The 20,171-nt window shown below is 35.3% G+C and overlaps 1 protein-coding gene across 5 annotated transcripts in view; it reads left to right on the top strand.

Annotated features, from left to right (window-relative positions):
- Positions 1 to 1,890: 1,890 nt before the first annotated feature.
- The window catches only part of GSAP (gamma-secretase activating protein), a 102,383-nt gene continuing 84,102 nt past the window's right edge, over positions 1,891 to 20,171 (top strand). For 2 of the 5 annotated variants that reach the window (XM_074268459.1, XM_074268460.1), the window contains exons 1-3: positions 1,970 to 2,265; positions 17,472 to 17,548; positions 19,787 to 19,843. In XM_074268459.1, coding sequence (XP_074124560.1) covers positions 2,151 to 2,265; positions 17,472 to 17,548; positions 19,787 to 19,843 — 249 coding nt within the window. In that variant the 5' untranslated portion in view covers positions 1,970 to 2,150. Of the gene's footprint in view, positions 2,266 to 17,471; positions 17,549 to 19,786; positions 19,844 to 20,171 lie in introns of all 5 variants that reach the window. The other 3 variants (XM_074268462.1, XR_012482418.1, XM_074268461.1) reach the window with 3 other exon arrangements.

Here is a 20,171-nt window from a genome sequence, read left to right as displayed (position 1 = left end):
ATCTGGGCAATATAGGTTTTTCATCCACTTTGTTTTTCTTATATGCATGACTAGGCTGATCTTTCTTGAGATTATATCGGTGATCTAGCATTCTGGGTTTTAGTAAAATCAACATAATATCACCTGCATAGGAAGATTGTTCTAATTCAACAATTCAATTCAATCTGCTCTGTGTTCCGTGTTGGGAATACCAAGACAAAAGTGATAAGTACATGTTTGTCTTTGCATCAGTATTGCCTTATCACAGTGTCTATGTTCCAGGTGCTTAATAAATACCTGTATCTTAATTGATCCAAGAACAAATGAGATGTTAACCATTTTTAATAAACAGGAATCATTTGAAAGTATTTTTATAGGTTGCCACTTGCTTTGATGCTTATGAAGGTCTTTCCTAACTCAAAGACAATATAGTAATAAAATGGAAAAGAAAATCAATTCTACCCCTACATTAACCCCAGCTCATCCCCCAATAGTACCTGACACTAACAGTCTTCAGAACGTGTGCTGTTCTATTGACAAGGATAAGAGACCTGAAGATTATGAAAAGTTACCCTCATACTCTTTGATGAATAGACAAATTGATTTGTTTTGGTGCTTGCACAAAAACAAACAAACAAACAAACAAACAAACAAAAAAACAAACAAGCAAAAAATCAGACTCACTGGCACTCTGGTAGGCATTTATCTATACCAAACAATGTTAATTCCAGATTATCAACTGTGCCACATGGACTATGCTAAAAAGCACCAATTGATTTGCTGGATGGAGACAGCAAAAGTTTAACTTGGGGAGAGTGTAAGGATGAGTGTAATGAGATCCTCCCTCCCCACAAGTTCAATTGATACAGTCATAGGATGTATCATGCTTATGCATATTGTGAGTATTTGTGGGAGAATGTGTCCAGGTTGATGGGGGAATGTTTCACAACAACTGTTCATGTTATACTATTTGAATAAATAAATGACTTCACCAAGATCTAATTGAGTCTACTGACTCATTATTAATGGGAAGTAAGTCAGTGGGGGCTCTTGAGCCATAGTGTTTGGAGTGCATATCCATAAGAGTTAATCCCACTAGAATCCAAGTAATGTACGGGAATACGCAGTTTTCGCAATGTAACATCACCTCCTTTAGAGCCGAGACAGTTTCACCTTTGTATACTTCATGCCTAACCCAATATGTTGTTCAGTCGTGTCCTACTTGTATGGGGTTTTCTTGGCAAAGATACTGGAGTAGCTGCCCTTTCCTTCTCCAGTGCATTAAGGCAAACAGAGACTAAGTTGGCCAGGGTCACACAAGCTAATAAGGGTCTGAGGTCAAATTTGAATCCAGGTTTACCTGACTCCAGAAGCAGTGCTCCATTCACTGAGCCATCTAGTTACCTCACCTAGGGAACAGTAAACACCTGATAATTTCTCCTCGACTGATAAAACTTCAGTACTTGAAGCACTTTTGATACGAGAGAATTTTTTTAAAGAATATACCTCAATGTCCCTCTTCTCACCTCCCAAGATGTCGCCATTTAAAAACCAAAAGCCAACAAACCCTAACAAACTTCTTGGAGACTGGAGGGCTGTATTTTATTTCCTTTTTTTTTTTTTTTTTTTTTTTTTGAGGGGGGGGGGTCTGTACTCTGCCCTACTCTGTCACATACACTTATTGAACACCATCACCTTTTATACTACTCCCAATTTACCACATCTTCAGGGCCCTTTAAAGAAAAGCAAAGATGCAAATCTCAACTCTCCAGTCTAATCTGGGCAGAGTCCGGCCAAGTGTGAAGAAGGAGAGGATGCAAACTCCTGCCACTCTCACACACAGGTCCCTTCTTTCCCTTCTGGGAGCCCAGGTGCTTCCCCGGTGGGGCTAGCGCCCTAACAGAGCTCACGACCGACGGGCGCGGGCGCCAGTGGGAGGAGACAGCACCGCGGAGAACAAAACCGAAAGCTGCGGCCGGGAGTCCGCGCGAGGCCGGGAAGCGAGGGAGCGAGCTAGTCGCCCGGCCGATCTGGGCTCCGAGGAGGAGGAGAGGATCCGCAGAAAGCTCCTAAGACGCTCAGGGCGGCGCAGAGTGGCCGGGAATGCTCCCGGCGCGTGCCGCTGGAGCCCATCCAGCCCTCCCGCAGCTGCGGCAGCCTGGCCCGGCACCATGCTTCTCCAGCTGAGCGCCGCTTTTGATCTTCATCGGGACGTGGTTCCTTGGCTGAAGGAGCGTTTGTCCGCGGAGGCGGCCGCTCCCGCGGCTGGCCCGAGGGCACGCTTAGGTGAGGAGGGAGGAAAGCGGCGGAAAGCGGCGGTGGTGGGGTCCCCCGGACCAGTGCAACTTCGGCTGTAGCCGCCTGGGCAGTGGGGAGGGAGTGCTGCCGACTGACGCAGGGTGAGCATCACCGACCTGTTTCCTCCAAACCTCATCCCCTAGCCGATGAAAGTTGATTCGGTCACCTTGAAGTCCTCACTTCCTAGCAGCCATCCTCCACCTCCGTCCTGACTCCCTCTGGCACCCAGTGGAGGTCAGCCGAGGTCAGGTTCCTCCGACAGATGGCAAAGCTGGCTTTTCTTAGTGGAAAAGTTCTCTAGGGAACTGAATGAAACTACCAGAGGATTCTACCCAAATAAAGTAGCCCACGCAATGCGGGGTGGGGGGAGGGGGGAAATACTCCTTCTGAAAGAAATATGCTTTTCTCCAACTCACAATCTACACTCAGGTATTTGGGATATGTGCATCAATGATGTAAATCACAGGTGTGTGGGTGGTGCACAAGACATCCTGCCCTAGAATAAAGTTTCTAGGAGGGCAACGGCAGTGTTTAGAGTAGATCTGTATGGCAAGGCTTCAGAAACGATTTCCACTCGCAAAAGAAATTTTATGCTGCCCCGGTATGTAGGTATAGAAAATAAGCATACAAATGAAACATTGACCGATAATAAATCAGAATCTCGCGACTCCCACAATCAGTTATGCAACCCACACTTTAAGAAGCTTTACCGTATAGTGCCTAGAACGTTTGGGGTATGGAGCAAATCTTTATTAGTGACCCAAATTATCAACTTGAGAACTCCCTTTATCAATGAAAAGACAAACATTTATGAAATGCATACTATGTACGAAACTCTGTTAGGTGCTGGAAGTAACACACACACACACACACACACACACACACACACACACACACACACAGAATGTTGTCTGGGAACTTCTCTTCTGTGATAGATGAGGTTTTCATTTTCAGTTGAGACAAAAAAAGTCACACTAATTGTAGGAGAGATAGGAAAGATGAAGTTCTAAGCTTCTTCTTCCGTGATGGAGAGTCTTTCCATTTCATGATGGAAATTTTGGCTGACTTAGTTTCCACTCTAAAAATTAGGAGAGGTTATTGCTGAATTATTTCTCTTTTTACATATTTCTAATGCTTTTTTCATTTGATGGTGCTCCTGGAACCTACCATCACAACTAAGCTATTCACCTCAATTTGCTTGCACAGTTAGGAAGCATCTGCTGTGCTCTACATACTAGGGTTAAAGAGATTTTATATATATATATACTCCCTAACATTAGGGAGCTTGCAGTCTTACAGAGGAGTACAGTCTATAAACAGATAGTTATAAGTTAGAATGAGATAAGTGTATAGGTCAAGTCAAATAAGAAAAAAATGAAGGGGGTGGGGGGAGTCATCTCTTATTAGGAAGTTTCAGGAAGATTTCTTAAAAGAGAGGCCTTTAAGAAAGGTAGAAATTCAAGAGTGGAGAGAATTGCTTCTGAATACAGGTTGGACAACTACTTAGAGGTGGGAAAGGGAAGAAAGAAATCAGGTAATAGTTGGCCAGTTTTATTGGAAGGAGATTGGATGAAGGGGAAAAGTGTGGGGAAGATAGAATGGAATGACATCATGACAGTACTTTAAGGGTTGGATTAAGGAAGGAGTTTGTGTTTATTTTCAAGGCTGTGATGAGCCCCTGGAAGTTTTGCAGAGATATCTCTCAGTGTACTATTACTTCTTCCCTTTCTGTCCACCTTAGACCCAACCTATTTTATTTAGGTTGTTTGTTGTTTGTTCCTTCTTGGTCTCTTGAAAATACTTGATTGTAATGACTTTTAGGGTGAATCTCTTCATATAATGGAACTCTATTCCCTCTGTAGCCATTATATTTGACAGGAGATTATAGATTTGTTTATATATTGCATTCTTTTGTGGGTTGTTTGCTTCTAATAAATATAGTAATAATGTCAGTTTGTTTAGTCTAAGACTTAATTTGTTTACCCATTATTGCATTATTCTTGGATAAAACTTCTTTGGAGGGGGAAGAGAAAGGAAGAGAATAAAACAAGTCTTTACTTTGCCAATATAAACTGCTTATGAAGCTATTTAACCTGTGTTCATTTGAGGAGGCTGTTTGTCATGTTAATAATCTGCATTATCACACTTGCTATTTATTAAAATATAAGCTTTATATGGAAAACTTATTTCTATTTTATTTGCTCACTCCAAATATTTTTCAGACATCATATTTAAAAAATCGAGTAGATTTTACAAGTCTATTTTCAACCTCAAAGTAACACTCTCTTTTAGCATGTAGTCTAGATGACTGATAGGTGACTGCTAATTAAAAGTTTCATGAAATGTGAAATGCCACACATTTCAATAATGAATGTAGTTGAAAAGCTACTAAGACCCTATCGAATTCCTGGCTTTGTTGAATTTTCCATGACTAAAAGAATTTTCTACTTGGTCATTATAGCTATATCACTATGAGCATTAAATCACTTATCCTCTCAGAACTTGAGACTCCTGATCTGTAAAATGGGGATAATAATAGCATCTTTTTCACAGGGTTGTCCAAAGGACTAAATGAGATAATAAAGTGATTTTTGAACTTTAAAATGCTACATAAATGTTATTTATTATTATTATTATTACCTCATTTATTTTAAAAGTTTTATTTTAAAAAGAGCTATGCTGAATTCTTGGAGAGATAAAGAGATAACTTTAATAAGATCTTTGCCCTTAAGGAGCTTATATAATTTCTTGGGAGAGATCAAAAATAATTATAATAAAACTATGTAATTATGTAATATAATAACCATAAACATAATTTGATAAGTACTTGAGAGGGTCACCAACAAGATGCCTTGAGAGTTCTAGGAAGAATGAATTCACTTCTAGCTTGGAGAGGAATGATAATCAGGAAAGGCTTAATGAAAGCAGATAACTTTGGAATTGAACCGTGAAAGACAGGATAGCTATATGTAAGGAGAAGGATTGGGTGAACAGTGGAGACATAGGGAAACATTGGGGATCAAAAAATGTGGGATATGTTTGGAGGATATCAAGAAATCCAATTTAGCTGGAATGTAGATACAGGAAGGAAAGCTTTTCTTAAAATGGGAGCCAGATTGTGGAGGACCTTGGCAATATGGACTATTTTTGGTAGGCAACTAGAAGCAGCGGAAGATTTTTGAGCAAGTGTTTTTTAATTGGAAGGTGGAGTTATTGGAAGTAGAGGACTACTGCCAATGGTTTAGATGAGAATTGCTGAGGATTCAGCCGAAGTTATGTAATGTATGTTTGTAATGGTGAAATTAGCCATTGTTTTCTCTCTTGAGAGTTAGCAGTCTGGGAGTAGGAGCAGAGGTCTTGAGTGACATGGATTTTAATTATGCCTAGGGCTGAGAATTAGGAGGGTGGAAGTGGAAGGTCATAGAATTGGCTGTGGCTGCTGTTGGTTGGGGATTAAGGAAGCAAGGAAAGCCAGAAATAGGGAGATGGGAAAATAAGGTCATCATAAGGGTGAAGGAAGGAACAAATTTAGTTTAATTCAGAAAGAAAAGTCTTTTTTTTTTTTAAAGAGCTATATTCTGTCAACAAGATCTAGAGTTTAAATATTGCCCAATAGAGATGGATAATAAAGGGGGGGAGGAGCAAGGATGCTTGCCCTCTAGTTATTATAAAAAGTTGACTTATTCAGAGAGATTTTTGTATAAACTTTTAAAAAAAAATCTGCTTTATAGGCAACATTTGGCCTCTGTACCTGTGAATTAATTAATTAATGTCAATCATTAATGTTGGGAATCTGGTATACTGATGCCATGTCAGTCCATTTCAATGGGTTAAAATATTTTTTAATTTCATTGCCGTTCTACTTGTTTTTTCTAGTCAAACTCAGAAGCAATCTTTACCAACACTTCATGTTTCTCTGTTTATTTACTTTTTCCTTTTTACTGGGTAATAATATTTAAGTATGTTAGGGATTTTTATCTGAGTATTCATTATTCAAGTCCCTCTAGCTGGGAATTTTTTGTTTTTGTTTTTGTTTTTGCTTTGCTGGTGATTTTGTTTGTGTAGCACATTCCTAGAGAAGAAACTCCCTTTATCAATGTAGATCATCAACTCCTCTGTAACTTATGTTTTTAGAGTTTCCTGGGATACTAAAGTGACTTGCTCAAATGATAAACACATATTGAATCCTAGTCTTTCTAACTTGAGATCTATAGTTACCATGTCAAACTGCTTTTCAATAAGATTGGCTAAAAAAAGCAAAAGTCATCAAAATTTTAAATTATTCATTAAAGAACTGACCATTAAAAGTATTTCCTATTCATATAGACATATCTTTCCTCTTTGAGCGCTATTACCCATATCCTTTCCATATTTTATTGATCAGGTGGACTTTTAAAAAAATGATTTGAAAATCAAAGGATTTAGAGTCTCTTGAGAAAAACTGATGAATCCCTTAAGGGTTTTTGCAATAAGCTTGTTGCTAAAGTAAAACTTGAAGCAAAGGATGTGTGCATCATACGATTGGACAATATTATCAGAAAAATAATGTCAAAAAGATCACTACTTGATTTAGTCTTTGTTCATTCCAAGATTAACAAATAGATGCAGTTATAGCCTAAATTTTGTTAAGTGTGATACAATAAATTCATTTAAAAATTATTTTTAGTTTTATTTTAAGCTAAAGTTCCAACAAAACATTTTTCCAATATTTGCTATGAAAAATTGTTTCCCATTTTAAATATATCCTAAATATATTCCCTTTTTTATATATCCTCTGATAAGGAGAACCTTCTCTGTTTTTGTCATCATAAAGAAATTATGAATCATTTAAACACCCAGAATCACTCTGCAAACATCTCTGATTATTGCAAACATCTGCTTATAAATGTTCATGTGAAAAAGAATTGGGTTTTTAGTGCACCACAGGGACCATATGAATAAATAGCATAGCAACAGAATTCAGAATTTAAGGTTCTGATGTTCTCTGCCCTCCACAGATCACATGGAGAATTTTGCATTCAGTTTTGGGCATCCCTTTAGGAAGGACATTGGTAATCTGGAGTACATCCTCCAATCCATAAGGACAAGGTGGAGTAATTGCAAGTAGAGGACTACTTCCAATGGTTTAGATGAGAACTGCTGAGGACCCAGCTGAAGTTATGTAAGATGTGTTTATAATGGTGAAATTAGCCATTGTTTTCTCTCTTAAGAGTTATCAGACTGGGAGTAGGAGCAGAGGTCTTGAATGACATGGATTTTAATTATGCCTAGGGCTGAGGATTAGGAGGGTGGAAGTGGAAGGTCATAGAATTGGCTGTGGCTGCTGTTGGTTGGGGAGTAAGGAAGCAAGGGAAGCCATGCTGGATACATCTTTTCATTTTTTGATGGATGGATCCATTAAAGGAATTGGATATCTTTAGTGTTGAATAGAGAATACTTAATATATCATGTAGGGACTGTCATGGAGTTGAGAGAGAACGACTTGTTCAGCTTAGTCCCAGCTGACTAGCTGACCAGTTTTCGCACAACTAGTAGAAGCTATAGAGTGACATTACAGTAAAATCTAAAAATCAGTAAGATTTGGTGAAAGAGACAGAGACAGAGAGACAGATTCAGAGAGAGACAAAGAGAGAGAGAGACAAAGAGAGAGAGACAGAGAGAGAGAGAGAGAGACAGAGAGAGAGGGAAAGAGACAAGAAAGAGAGAGACAGAGACAGAAACAGAGAGGAGAGAGAGGAGAGGAGAGGCATATAATGGAGAGGAATATAAAGAAGAATTGAGTAAATCTAGTAGAAATTATGCTATTTGGAGAGAAATTGGTAAAAAAAACATTTTATCTTTGCCACACACCTTTTTTCCATAGTCATTGGAAGCATTGCTATCTTATTGAAGGAAACTGTTACATTTGATATATAGTTTGGGGAAAGAACTGGGGATTGCAAATAGTTCTTTATTTTGAGAGATTCTCCAAAATTTAGATTTAAAATAATTTGCTAAAGTCCACATGGATAGTAAGTTGCAGAGGCGATACTTGAACCTAAGTCATCTGATTGTAAACCTAGTCCTTCTATTTGGAGCTGTCATTCATGTGCCATAATTTGTGCATGTATCTTATCTATCTATGAATTATGAACTTCATAAGGACAGTAATATTTCAACTTTGCCTCCCCCTAATCCTTAAAATAGTGTTGAGTGAATGAATCATGGCTTTATAGCAGTTTGGTGGTACAGTTGTTAGAGTCCTGGGTCTAAAGTCAAGAAGACCTGAATTCAAAGGCTTTAGATGCTTGCAAGCTGTGTGACTTGGAGCAAGTCCTTTAACCTTTTAATCTCAGTTTCCTCATTTGTAGAATGGAGATAATAATAGCATCCAACCTCACCAGATTGTGAAAATTAATAAATTGATATTTAGAAAGTGCATTGCAGAATGCCTACATAATTAACAGGCAACTCAAATGCTTATTTCATTCCTCACCCTCTCACCTCTCATTTCTGTTTCTGCCATTGATTCTTCTTTGTAAATTTGACTTATATAAATATCTTAATAGTTTTTTCTTTAATCAGTGAATTAGGAATACCATTGCAATACCACCTCTTGACAAGCTTTCTCAATTGGAATCAGAATATTATATATGATTCCTAACTTTTCAGAGACTGTTTCCTTTTTTTTTTGTAAGAGGAGGAATTTGGAATAGGTTATAGTACAACTTTATAAATACATTAGACAAAAATGCAGTTGAAAATTTCTAAAATTATGCTAATTTATATTATAACCATGAAATATAATCTATTACTGGCAGAATTTTTTCAGGTATTAGATAATTCTTGAAGCATAATATCTTAGATTTTGACCTAGATGGTGCATTAGAGATATTATTTTGGGCTGATTTGAAAGAAAAATTCCTTATCACAGCTTTTGGCACTCATATGATAGCATTTTGATGTTTTAAAGGTTGCCTAAGTCTAATTTCAGATTCTTCCTCTTCTGTACTATTGACTTTGTCCCTTTGATTTTCAGGTCAATTTTGTTTCCCCCATTCTTTTTTATACCATTCTTCTTACTCATTCAGATGTTTCTCTACTGCCTTTTTTTCCCAGGGCTTCCTGTGCTAAGAAAAACCTTTCTTTGTCTATTCTGCCTAGGAAATGCTACTCATGTGATAGTGTTCATTTTTTAATGGTTCAGGAAGAGTGCTCTTTGATAATAATGAATTTTACTTAAATTATGTGGGGGTTATTTAAAAGATATTTATATAGGTTCTTGAAATAAAAATCAAATATGGAAAATCATGTATAATATTGAGAATTGAGTCAGCTCTCCCCTTTTGGGGAGGAGGAGAAGGAAAAAGATGCTTTTATCTCAATTCATTAATTATTGAATGTCTGCTACATGTTTTTGCCCTTTTTTAGTCATTTGGGATGAAAGAAGTACTTTTTTTTCTTTAAAAAATAAAAAAAAATTAGGTCATTTGTTACTTTCCTACAAGTGGCATCCTTTATGCTTGGATTTGGGTAGTAGCAGCACATGGAACAGAAAACATGGCACATGTGTTTGTTTTATATAAACGGTTATTTTGCATCATTAAAAAAGAAAAATGTACCTCTTTATTTTAGCAGGGTTAATGTTGAAAATTTTCTATCAAAATTTTTGTGTGAGTGCTGAATATATTAAACTTAAGCCACATTTCCTCATTTGAAATTGCAAAACTTCCTTCTCTGGACTTTCCAATGGTATTTAATTGGAGGATGGTCACAAAGAATGATTAAGCAAAGATGGAATTAAACTTATTCATGGAGTGTGTGACATGCTTATTCAGGGTCAAAAGGGCTGGTGGACAAAATAATTATGGTGAAACATTTGACACTGAATTTCCAGGATTGCTAAATATTACTGATTCTAAAGCCTCATGCAATTTAAGAGTGAAAGCAATTTGTCATCTATTGGAATTGGTAATCTTTGCACTGTTGTTACTACCTGTCCTCCCTGTCAAAGTTATTCTGAGCTTTTGAGTCTATTCCATCTGTCAAATTAGATCATCAACCTACTGGACAGGGAATGTGCAGAATTCTGTGTTTTCTATAGCTTTTAGACTATTGCTGGCTCCAGCAATTATTAACAAGTGAAAATGATGTTTAATGGAATAATTATTCCCTTTCCAACCTACAGCAAATTGAGATTCTTTCCTTTCATTAAATTTTCACTGTTCTGAGAATGACAAGTAAGCTTAGAGAAAAGGAAAGGGGTTTTCCTAACAAGATTTTTTTCCCCTTCTCATGTCTGTTAAAAATATTATTTTTATGGAACTAAATTCTTACAAAGTACAATTCTAGGTGTTGAGACTAACAAAGAACTGAACTAAAATCTTTTAAAATTATTTTTTAGAAGTCTCTCTTGGCATGATTATTATATGGGGAAGAAGATAAAAAAGTTATTTTAAAAAAGTATAAACTGTATCTAGGAAAAATATTTCGAGAGTGATTTGCGGGAGAAATTTTTCTAAAATTTTTATGAGATGGTTGAAGGATTAATTTTGTTATAGTTTGAGAGTTTTTTCCTGAGAAATTCCCTCTTTACAAATAATGCAGGTTTAATATGCAGAGTTCGTTGGATAAATTTACTTCTCTTTTATGAGTCACATCTGTCCCCTGAGGCACCAACAGATTGATCCTATTTTTTTGAGATAAAATTCAACCTGTCTCAAATTATAAAATGGTATCATCTTCTATAATGTCATAAAATTCTCTACTTTACATATAGACAGATATTTGTCCTTTAAAAAAACAAACACCATTACCATTTTTGGGGAAATGAAACAACAAACCATGACATGCCAGAAGCTAAAATAATTTCATTTTAATAAGTTTTTGAGGAAGCAAAAAATAATTTCTTCCCCAATGAATCCTGTATCTATAACCTATTTTCTGTTGCTCTTTAAATCCAGAATTAGGTAACTATAATGAAATGTGAAAGTTCATTAATCATTTATTACTCACTACTTACAAAGTTGTTTGTTTGTTTGTTTGTTTGGTTTTTTTTTTTTTTTTTTTTTTTGTTACTGTATTTTTGGGTTTTTTAAAAGGACTTGGGCAGGGCTCAGAGTTTATGTTAGAACAGGATGGTCCTATCTTTATGGAGCTGTCTAGGGAAATATAATGAAAATATAAGTATTGTAATAGGTGGTAATTGTTTTTTAAAATGAATTCTAGATGAGGTCTAAGGAGGAAAGAATTATTGCTTTGGGGGAAGGAGGTGCCAGGAAGTCTTTCCTAGAAGAGGCAACATTTGAAATTTAAAGAATGGTTGGAAATTTAACCAGAGGTGTCGTGATCTATATATCTAGCCCCAGCAGATACTCCCTTGACCTCCAATCCTTTATTTCCAACTGCTTAGTGGACATTTCAAACTGGATGTAACACAAGCATTTCAGACTCAATATGTCTAACATAGAACCCATTATCTTTCTCATCAAATCCATCCCCTTTCTGCACTTCCCTACTTTTTTCAAGTCTATCATTCTTCTTTTTGTCTCACAGGTTAATAATAACATTGGTGCTGTCCTTATTCTCTCCCTATAAGACCTATCTACCCACTCAATTATATATCTTGCTATCTTTTTATCTGCAGTACCTTTTGCACCTGTTATCTTCACTCAATTCATACAACTACTACTTTTATTCAGGCCCTTGTCACCTCGTGCCTGGATAGTTGCAATGGCCTTTTAACTGACATCCTTGCCATAAGTTTCTCTCTACTTCCACCCATCCTCCACTCAGCTGCTAAAGTGATTTTCCTCACATGTAAGTCTGACTACTATACTCCTCTGCCACTTAATAAGCCGGAATCTCTATTGCCTCTGGGATAAAATACAAAGTTCTTTGTCTTGGTTTTTAAAACCCTCTTTCACAACTCGTCCCCAAACTACTTGTCTAGCCTCATTATAACATTATTCTTCTCCTTGAACTCTTTTGTTCTGAAAAACTGGCTTTTTGCTGTTCCCTAAACAACACTCTTATCTTCCCTCTCTGCTTTATGTTTATTGTCCTCCATGCCTACGTTGTATTTCTTTATTCCTTCTACCTGGTGGAATCCATTACATCCTTCAAGATTTATATTGAGCACCATCTTCTATATGTAGTTTTTCCTGATTATCCAACTATTAGCACCATTTTTCCTCAAAGTTTCATTTAGTTTGCACTCATTCTTAACATACTTATAGGAGCATCTTGTCTTCCCCTAATAGGATGCAAATTCTTTGCTGTAGAAATTGGTTTATTTTTGTTTTTGTATTCCAAGTCCATCTAGTATAGTGCCTGTAATATAATAGATACTCAATAACTATTTATTGAGTGCTAGAAGAAAGACATTCTACAGATAGAGGATGAATGAAGGTATGGAGGAAGGCAAGTCTGATAGTGTCTATGGGGAAGGTAAAGCTATGCAATGGAAAAGTAAGGTGTTGCCAGACTGTGTTAAACTTTGAATACCAAACAAGATTTTTGAACTTAGTAAAATGGAATTACTAAAGGGTTTTTTTTCCTTTTAAAATTTGAGTTCTAATTTGTCTCCCTCACCTATTTACTGAGAAAGCAAACAAATGATACAAAACAAATTTCTGGATTGTCCACTTTGCAAAAAGAAAAGAAAGAATAAAAAGGTTAAAAAAATGTCCTATAATATATACTTAGAGTTCACCCATTTTCCTTCTGAAAGTGTATAACATTTTTCATCATACATCTTTTGGAATTGCCTTGGATCATTGTATTGCTCAGAATAGCTAAGTCTTTCACAGTTGCTTGTCCTTATAATATAACTCTTATTGTGGACAATGGTCACTTGCTTCTGCTCACTTCCTTTTACTTCAGTTCATATAAGTCTTCTCAGGTTTTTCTGAAACCATATTGTGCATCATTTCTTTTTTTATTAATTTTTATAATTGTAACATTTTCTTTGACAGTACATATGCATAGGTAAAACATTTTTTTTTTTTTTACAACATTATCCCTTGTACTCCCTTCTGTTCCGAATTTTTCCCCTCCTTCCCTCCACCCCTTCCCCTAGATGGCAGCCATTCCCATACATATTAAATATCTTGTAGTATATCCTAGGTACAATATATATATATATATATATATGCAGAACCGAATTTTGTTGTTGTTGTTATTGCAAAGGAAGAATTGGATTCGGAGGGTAAAAATAATCTAGGAAGAAAAACAAAAAAAAATGCCCACAGTTTACACTCATTTCCCAGTGTTCCTTTTCTGAATGTAGCTGATTCTGTCCATCATTGATCAATTGGAATTGGATTAGCTCTTCTCTATGTTGAAGATATCCACTTCCATCAGCATACATCCTCATAAAGTATCATTGTTGAAGTGTATAATGATCTCCTAGTTCTGCTCATTTCACTTAGCATCAGTTGATGTAAGTCTCTCCAAGCCTCTCTGTATTCCTCCTGTTGGTCATTTGTTACAGAACAATAATATTCCATAACATTCATATACCATAATTTACCCAACCATTCTCCAATTGATGGACATCCATTCATCTTCCAGCTTCTAGCCACTATGAAAAGGGCTGCCACAAACATTTTGGCACATACAGGCCCCTTTCCCTTCTTTAGTATTTCCTTGGGATATAAGCCCAGTAGTAGCACTGCTGGGTCAAAGGGTATGCACAGTTTGAAACTTTTTGGGCATAATTCCAGATTGCTCTCCAGAATGGCTGGATTCTTTCACAACTCCACCAACAATGCATCAGTGTCCTGGTTTTCCCACATCCCCTCCAACATTCATTGTTATTTGTTCCTGTCATCTTTGCCAATCTGACAGGTGTGTAATGATATCTCAGAGTTGTCTTAATTTGCATTTCTCTGATCAATAGTGATTTGGAACACTCATATGAATGGAAATAGTTTTAATTTCATCATCTGAAAAATGTCTTTTGACCATTTATCAATTGGAGAATGGCTTGATTTCTTATAAATTAAAGTAAATTCTCTGTATATTTTGGAGATGAGGCCTTTATCAGAACCTTTAACTGTAAAAATGTTTTCCCAATTTGTTACTTCCCTTCTAATCTTGTTTGCATTACTTTTGTTTGTGCAGAAACTTTTTAATTTGGTATAATCAACAATTTCTATTTTGTGATCAATAATGGTCTCTAGTTCTCCCTTGGACACAAACTCCTTCCTCCTCCACAAGTCTGAGAGGTAAACCATCCCATGTTCCTCCAATTTATTTATGATTTCGTTCTTTATGCCTAAATCTTGGACCCATTTTGATCTTATCTTAGTATGTGGTGTTAAATGTGGGTCTATTCATCATTTGTTACACCCTAATAATATTCCATCATAATCATATACTATAACATGTTCAACCATTCCCTAATTAATGAGGATCCTCTCAATTTCCAATTCTTTGCCACTATAATAAGACCTCTTCTAAATATATGTGCATATACTTTTCCTTTTTTTTGTTGAACTCTGTGACACAGACTTAGTAATGATATTGCTAGGTCAAAAGGTATGCACAGTTTTATAGACCTTTGGGTATACACTAAAGGCTTTTGATGTCAGGAATAACATGATTAGATTTGTGTAGAAGTAAGGTTGGTTTGGCAGTAGTTTGAAGATGAATTAGAGGAGATAGGGGAAGGAATAATGGTAGGAAGATTTCTGCAGAGATTATTGTAAGAGAAAAAATGGGTAGTAATAACAGTCTACATCAGGATGATAGTAGGTCATGGATGGACGGAGGACACTTTTTTTTTTTTTTTCCTGAGGTTGGGGTTAAGTGACTTGCCCAGGGTCACACAGCTAGGAAGTGTTAAGTGTCTGAGACCAGATTTGAACTCGGGTCCTCCTGAATTCAGGGCTGGTGCTCTATCCACTGCGCCACCTAGCTGCCCTGAGGACACTTTCTTTAACTAAGTTAGCACTTACATTGTTTTAGAGACATAAAATCATAAAAGGTGCTTTAGATACCAACCAGTCCAATCTTCTTATTCTGTAAATGAAGACAGGTCAGATGAGATGATTTTTTGTGAGCAATAAGAAGAATAGTCATTGAGGAAATTTGAAACAGTACCTGAAATAGCAACAAGGATAAATGTAAAGTAGTTTAAATGGGTTTAAAAGGAAAATAATAATAATAATAATGATAGGTAGCATTTACCTAGCACCTACTGGGTGTGTGTCTTGAAGAGTGCTAAGTACTTGTAAATATTATCTCATTTGATTCTCACAGCAACCCTCAGAGATAAGTGCTATTATTATTTACACGCTATAGTTGAAGAATTTGAGGTGAACAGAGATTAAGTGGTTTGTCCTGGTTCACACTGTTCACACCTGCTCACACCTGGTTCACACAGTAAGTCTCAGATCTTCCTAACTCCAAGTCCAGGGCTCTATTCACCATGCCATCTAACTGTACCCTTCAAAAAAATCTTCTTTTAAAAATTCTTGAAATCTATTTATACCTTTTCCTCTTGGCCTTATTATTATTTTCTGCCACTTTCCAGCTCTTTTTTTTTTTTTTTTAAAGCCTAGGTCTCCCTAGACTGGAAATAAGGGTCTACTCAGAGGTCCAATCTTACCATTAATAGGTGTTCAAGCTTTGACCTGTTCTGTTACTGACATCAGCTGGTTTGCCTCTCTTGGGGTAACTTGATAGCCCCTGTAATTCATCATATTGATATTAAATGCATTCATATAAGCAACGTAGTCTACTGCTGCTCAGAAGTCCTGAACTTGAGATGTACTGGTCTCAGCATTCTCTAGTTATCTAGATTACAGTTATCTACCATAATGCCAGATTCATCTTTCTAACTTTATTCATGACTTTAGTGCTTGCCTGACACAGTCACTTCATCTCGCTACCCTTCCTTCTTCCATTAAAATGAGTAACCAAAAAGCTAAGAGGCAATGTCACATAGTACATAGAGGGGCCAGCCTTTGCCTAGGAAGACCAGGGTCTGTTTCAGAGCAGTCAAATCATTTAATTTCTCTTTATCTTTCAGAAACTTTTTAAGATTACATATTTCAAAACTGACTTTCATTGTCAGTGGAAGTCTGCCAAATGGGAGTTCTCTATAGCATTGAAATTACAAGTTTGACATTTGATATCCTCTTCCTGCCCCCCTACCAATAGAGGAAAAATTATCGAGTGTTGGGGGTTTGATGAGATGTCCTGGAACTAGCAGTGATGTTGAGGGAGAATTCAGTCCTGGAATATATATACTCACACATATTCACAAATGTATATGTACTTATATATACACATATATAACAATTGTATATTATATAAAATGTGTTATATATTATATAATATATTCTAGTACACATATGTATTGTATCTGTACAGTGGGGTGGTAGCAAATGTTTTAACGATTAGCTTTCCAGGAAAAAAATTGTGCATGACACACTTTTAAATTTAATCTGCATTATTAATATCATAAGTAATGATTTTTGCTAAAATAATGCTAGATGTGTTCTTTTTTTCCCCAAGATACATATCTCTATACTTGGATGTATAAGGATCTTTAGAGGGGGAATCTGCTGGATAGGTATTCTTGGTCAGAGTGGGTTCTGAATTCAAATACTGCCTTTAGAAGCAGATTTTTACATGTGAAATGATGATACTGAATTGATTGTTACTTCTAATTCTAGATTATATTGACCTATGAAAGTAACCTTACCCAGTATAAGAGATCTTATTTAAAAATCTATGAAGCACTTGTAATAAGACAACCAAGAATGTATTTCCTATTGTAAAGGTTTTCCTGGTATGTGGAGTGACTTGATGTCAGTCAACAAAATTTTTTTTATTATAACTTTTTATTGACAGAACATATGCCTGGGTAATTTTTTACATTATCGCTTGCACTCACTTGGTCCAACTTTTCCCTTCCCTCCTTCCACCCCCTCCCCTAGATGGCAAGCAGTCTTATACAAGTTAAATATGTTATAGTATATCGTAGATACAATATATGTGTGCAGAATCGAACAGTTCTCTAATCAACAAATATTTATTAAGCATCTTCAGCATATGTCAGGTACAAATAGTTTTATTTTCTGTTGTTTTTTTAAAATTTATACTAAAAGAGATTTTTGCTTCATAGATTAAAAAAAAAAACTTTTCCCAATGATTTATCAAAATGCCAGTGCTTCTTTAACTTGATATTGCCTTTTTTTCAGATCCTATTGAGAATAATTATGAAACCCTACACGTAGTCAATGTTGAAAGAAATGGAAAAGTCATTTACAGTTGTAAGGTATGTTATTTGGAATTGGATGTTTTGAAGGAAAATTGGCTATTAAACTTCAGCCTCTGATTGTTATTTTCTGGTAAAACTTTTTTTCTCAGTTTTTAATAAAGCTTTTTATTTTCAAAATATATGCATAGGTAGTTTTTAATATTCACCCTTGCAAAACCTTGCATTCCAATTTTTTTCTCCCTCCTTTTCCCCCATACCCTCCCCTAGACAGCATATAATCCAATATGTTAAAAATGTGCAATTCTTCTATACATATTTCCATAATTATCATGCTGAACAAGAAAAATCAGATCAAAAAGGAAAAAAAATGAAAAAGAAAACAAAATACAAGCAAACAACAACAAAAGAAGTGAAAATACTATGTTGCGATCCACATTCATTCCCCACCATCCTTTCTATGGGTGTAGATGGCTCTGTCAGAAGATTATTGGAACTGTTTTGGTAAAACTTAATGAAAGAATTCAATTCTTAAATGTTACTTATTTTAAAAAATTCTTACATATTCCATTTTTCTAGAAATAAAACTGTATTTGCTGAAAAGAAAATAAATTGCTTTAAATAACCATTATTAGCTAACACATATTCAAATACGCCTCAGAAACAACAAAAAGATGATTGTTCATGAAACCATAATTTAAATAATTTACAAGGTTTTGGGGAGAATTTATTAATTTTAACAATATAGAATATTCTATTCTAAGCTTTACTTCCCCTTTCCTAAGGGGATTTTTAAAAGAGGATTTCCCTTTCTAAGGGATTCCCTTCTAAGGGGATTTCCTAAATTTTATTTTATTGTTGTTGTTTACATAATTGTTGTCACTGCATATTTTTTGGCTTCTGCTTTCTTTTTTCTGCTTCACTTAATATGTTTTCCTATTAAATACATTTTTTATGCTGTAGTGTGACTTCATCCATATTGTTTAACTTGTAGATTTCCAGTATAATAACTTCCTTTACCAATCTAGATTAGCACATTTTCTATTACTCAGTTTTAAAAAGTTAGTGATAAATTTCAGTGGCAGAACTCAATTCAGGTCTTTCTATCTCAAAGATTAACACTTTATCCCCTACATCATTTCATCTGAGTGTTCCCATATTGCTTTGTTTTCTTCATATTTATAATTGCTTGTGGTACTGTAATATTTCATTGCATTTATGCAGCACAATTTGTTCAGTCATGCTCCAACTGTTGTAGACATAGATTATATCTGCCTTTTGGTCTCAGAAATAATAGGAATTAGGAATATTTTGGTATAAGATTGATTTTTTTTGTAATTGTCCTTGGGATATGGACATAATAGTGGATCACTTGACCAAAGAATGTGAACAGTTTTGTACCTCTAAACAACTTACTAATGACTCTTTTTTCTTTTTAAGAACATAAAGCACCATCAACATAAATCTCTCATCTGACAGAATTAAACATATTTAGGTCCTTTTCTGGAAAATAATTTTTAACATACTTATTCCAGTTCATTGTAGCTATTTAGGGTTTAAATAGTTAAAGTTTTAAAAATGAATCTGAAAGAAAAAAATCACGGTTTTACTCCATTGATAGTGTACTGTTTTAACTATGTTATTTTCTAGTTCATAGTTTTAGCTGCCAATGTATTTTGTCAGGGACTATGAGTATTACTTCCCTTCTTTGAATACACATGGTCAGCCCTTTTAGGTGGGGACAATGTGTTTCCCATGCTGACATAGTCATACAGTGCCTGCTTTCTGCCAAATTGTTACCTTATTTGAACTTTTTGTTTTTAAGCCAGTAGGATCTAAGCTGCTCAAAATATATGACATTTAATAAAATGGATGGCTGATTTTTTTTTTGTTTAAAGAAGTATTGATATAATTTGTTCTGATGCAATGGATCCTTCCCTAATAAACACAAAAAAATCTGGGTTAGCCAATTAACAGAATGTAGGGATGTGCCCTTTAAATTGAATATTTTTGCTACTGAGGTAAACTATTGTATTTGGCTAGTTTTATTATTTTAATGTTGACTTTATTGATATTATTGCCATCATAAATATTGTTATTTTAGCTCTTTTTCTTCATTTTACATCACTTTATAATTGTCTCTGAATTTTTCATGTTTGTCATTCCTTAAGGTATAGTAATATTGAGTATATTCATATATCATAATTTATTGACCTAGTTAGTTAGACCTAGTGGTTGGGTAATTGTTTTGTTTCCATCTTTTTGCTATTGTAGTTAATAGTTAATTTCTTTTAATAGGACAGTAAGAGAAATGTCTTCTTTGGATTATATGATCTCCAAACTAAAAAAAATGAGGTAAGATAGCAGGAGACTTGTGTTATTATGCTCAGTATTTACCTGCTTGCTTTTATACTTTTCTTTCTTTTATCTTCTTTTTTCCCTAAATCTTCCTGCTTTTTTTCTTTTTTTCTTTATTGCATTATCTTTTTGGAAAAAAAAAGAAAAGAAAGTCTTCAAAAGTTCGTGGACCAAAACACTAATTTTTAGAAATCAGCCGGAAACATTTCCAGTTAGTACTTTCAAATACAATATTAAAGTTCCACAATTAAGCAGTGATAGGGGTAAATATCAGCATGGTGGAGAGAAGAAGTATACACACTTTTCTGTTTCTGGTACCCACTCT

Source organism: Sminthopsis crassicaudata, chromosome 5 (assembly GCF_048593235.1).
Source record: "Sminthopsis crassicaudata isolate SCR6 chromosome 5, ASM4859323v1, whole genome shotgun sequence".
Classification (NCBI taxonomy): domain Eukaryota; kingdom Metazoa; phylum Chordata; class Mammalia; order Dasyuromorphia; family Dasyuridae; genus Sminthopsis; species Sminthopsis crassicaudata.
This window is presented reverse-complemented; position numbering and strand designations above follow the sequence as displayed.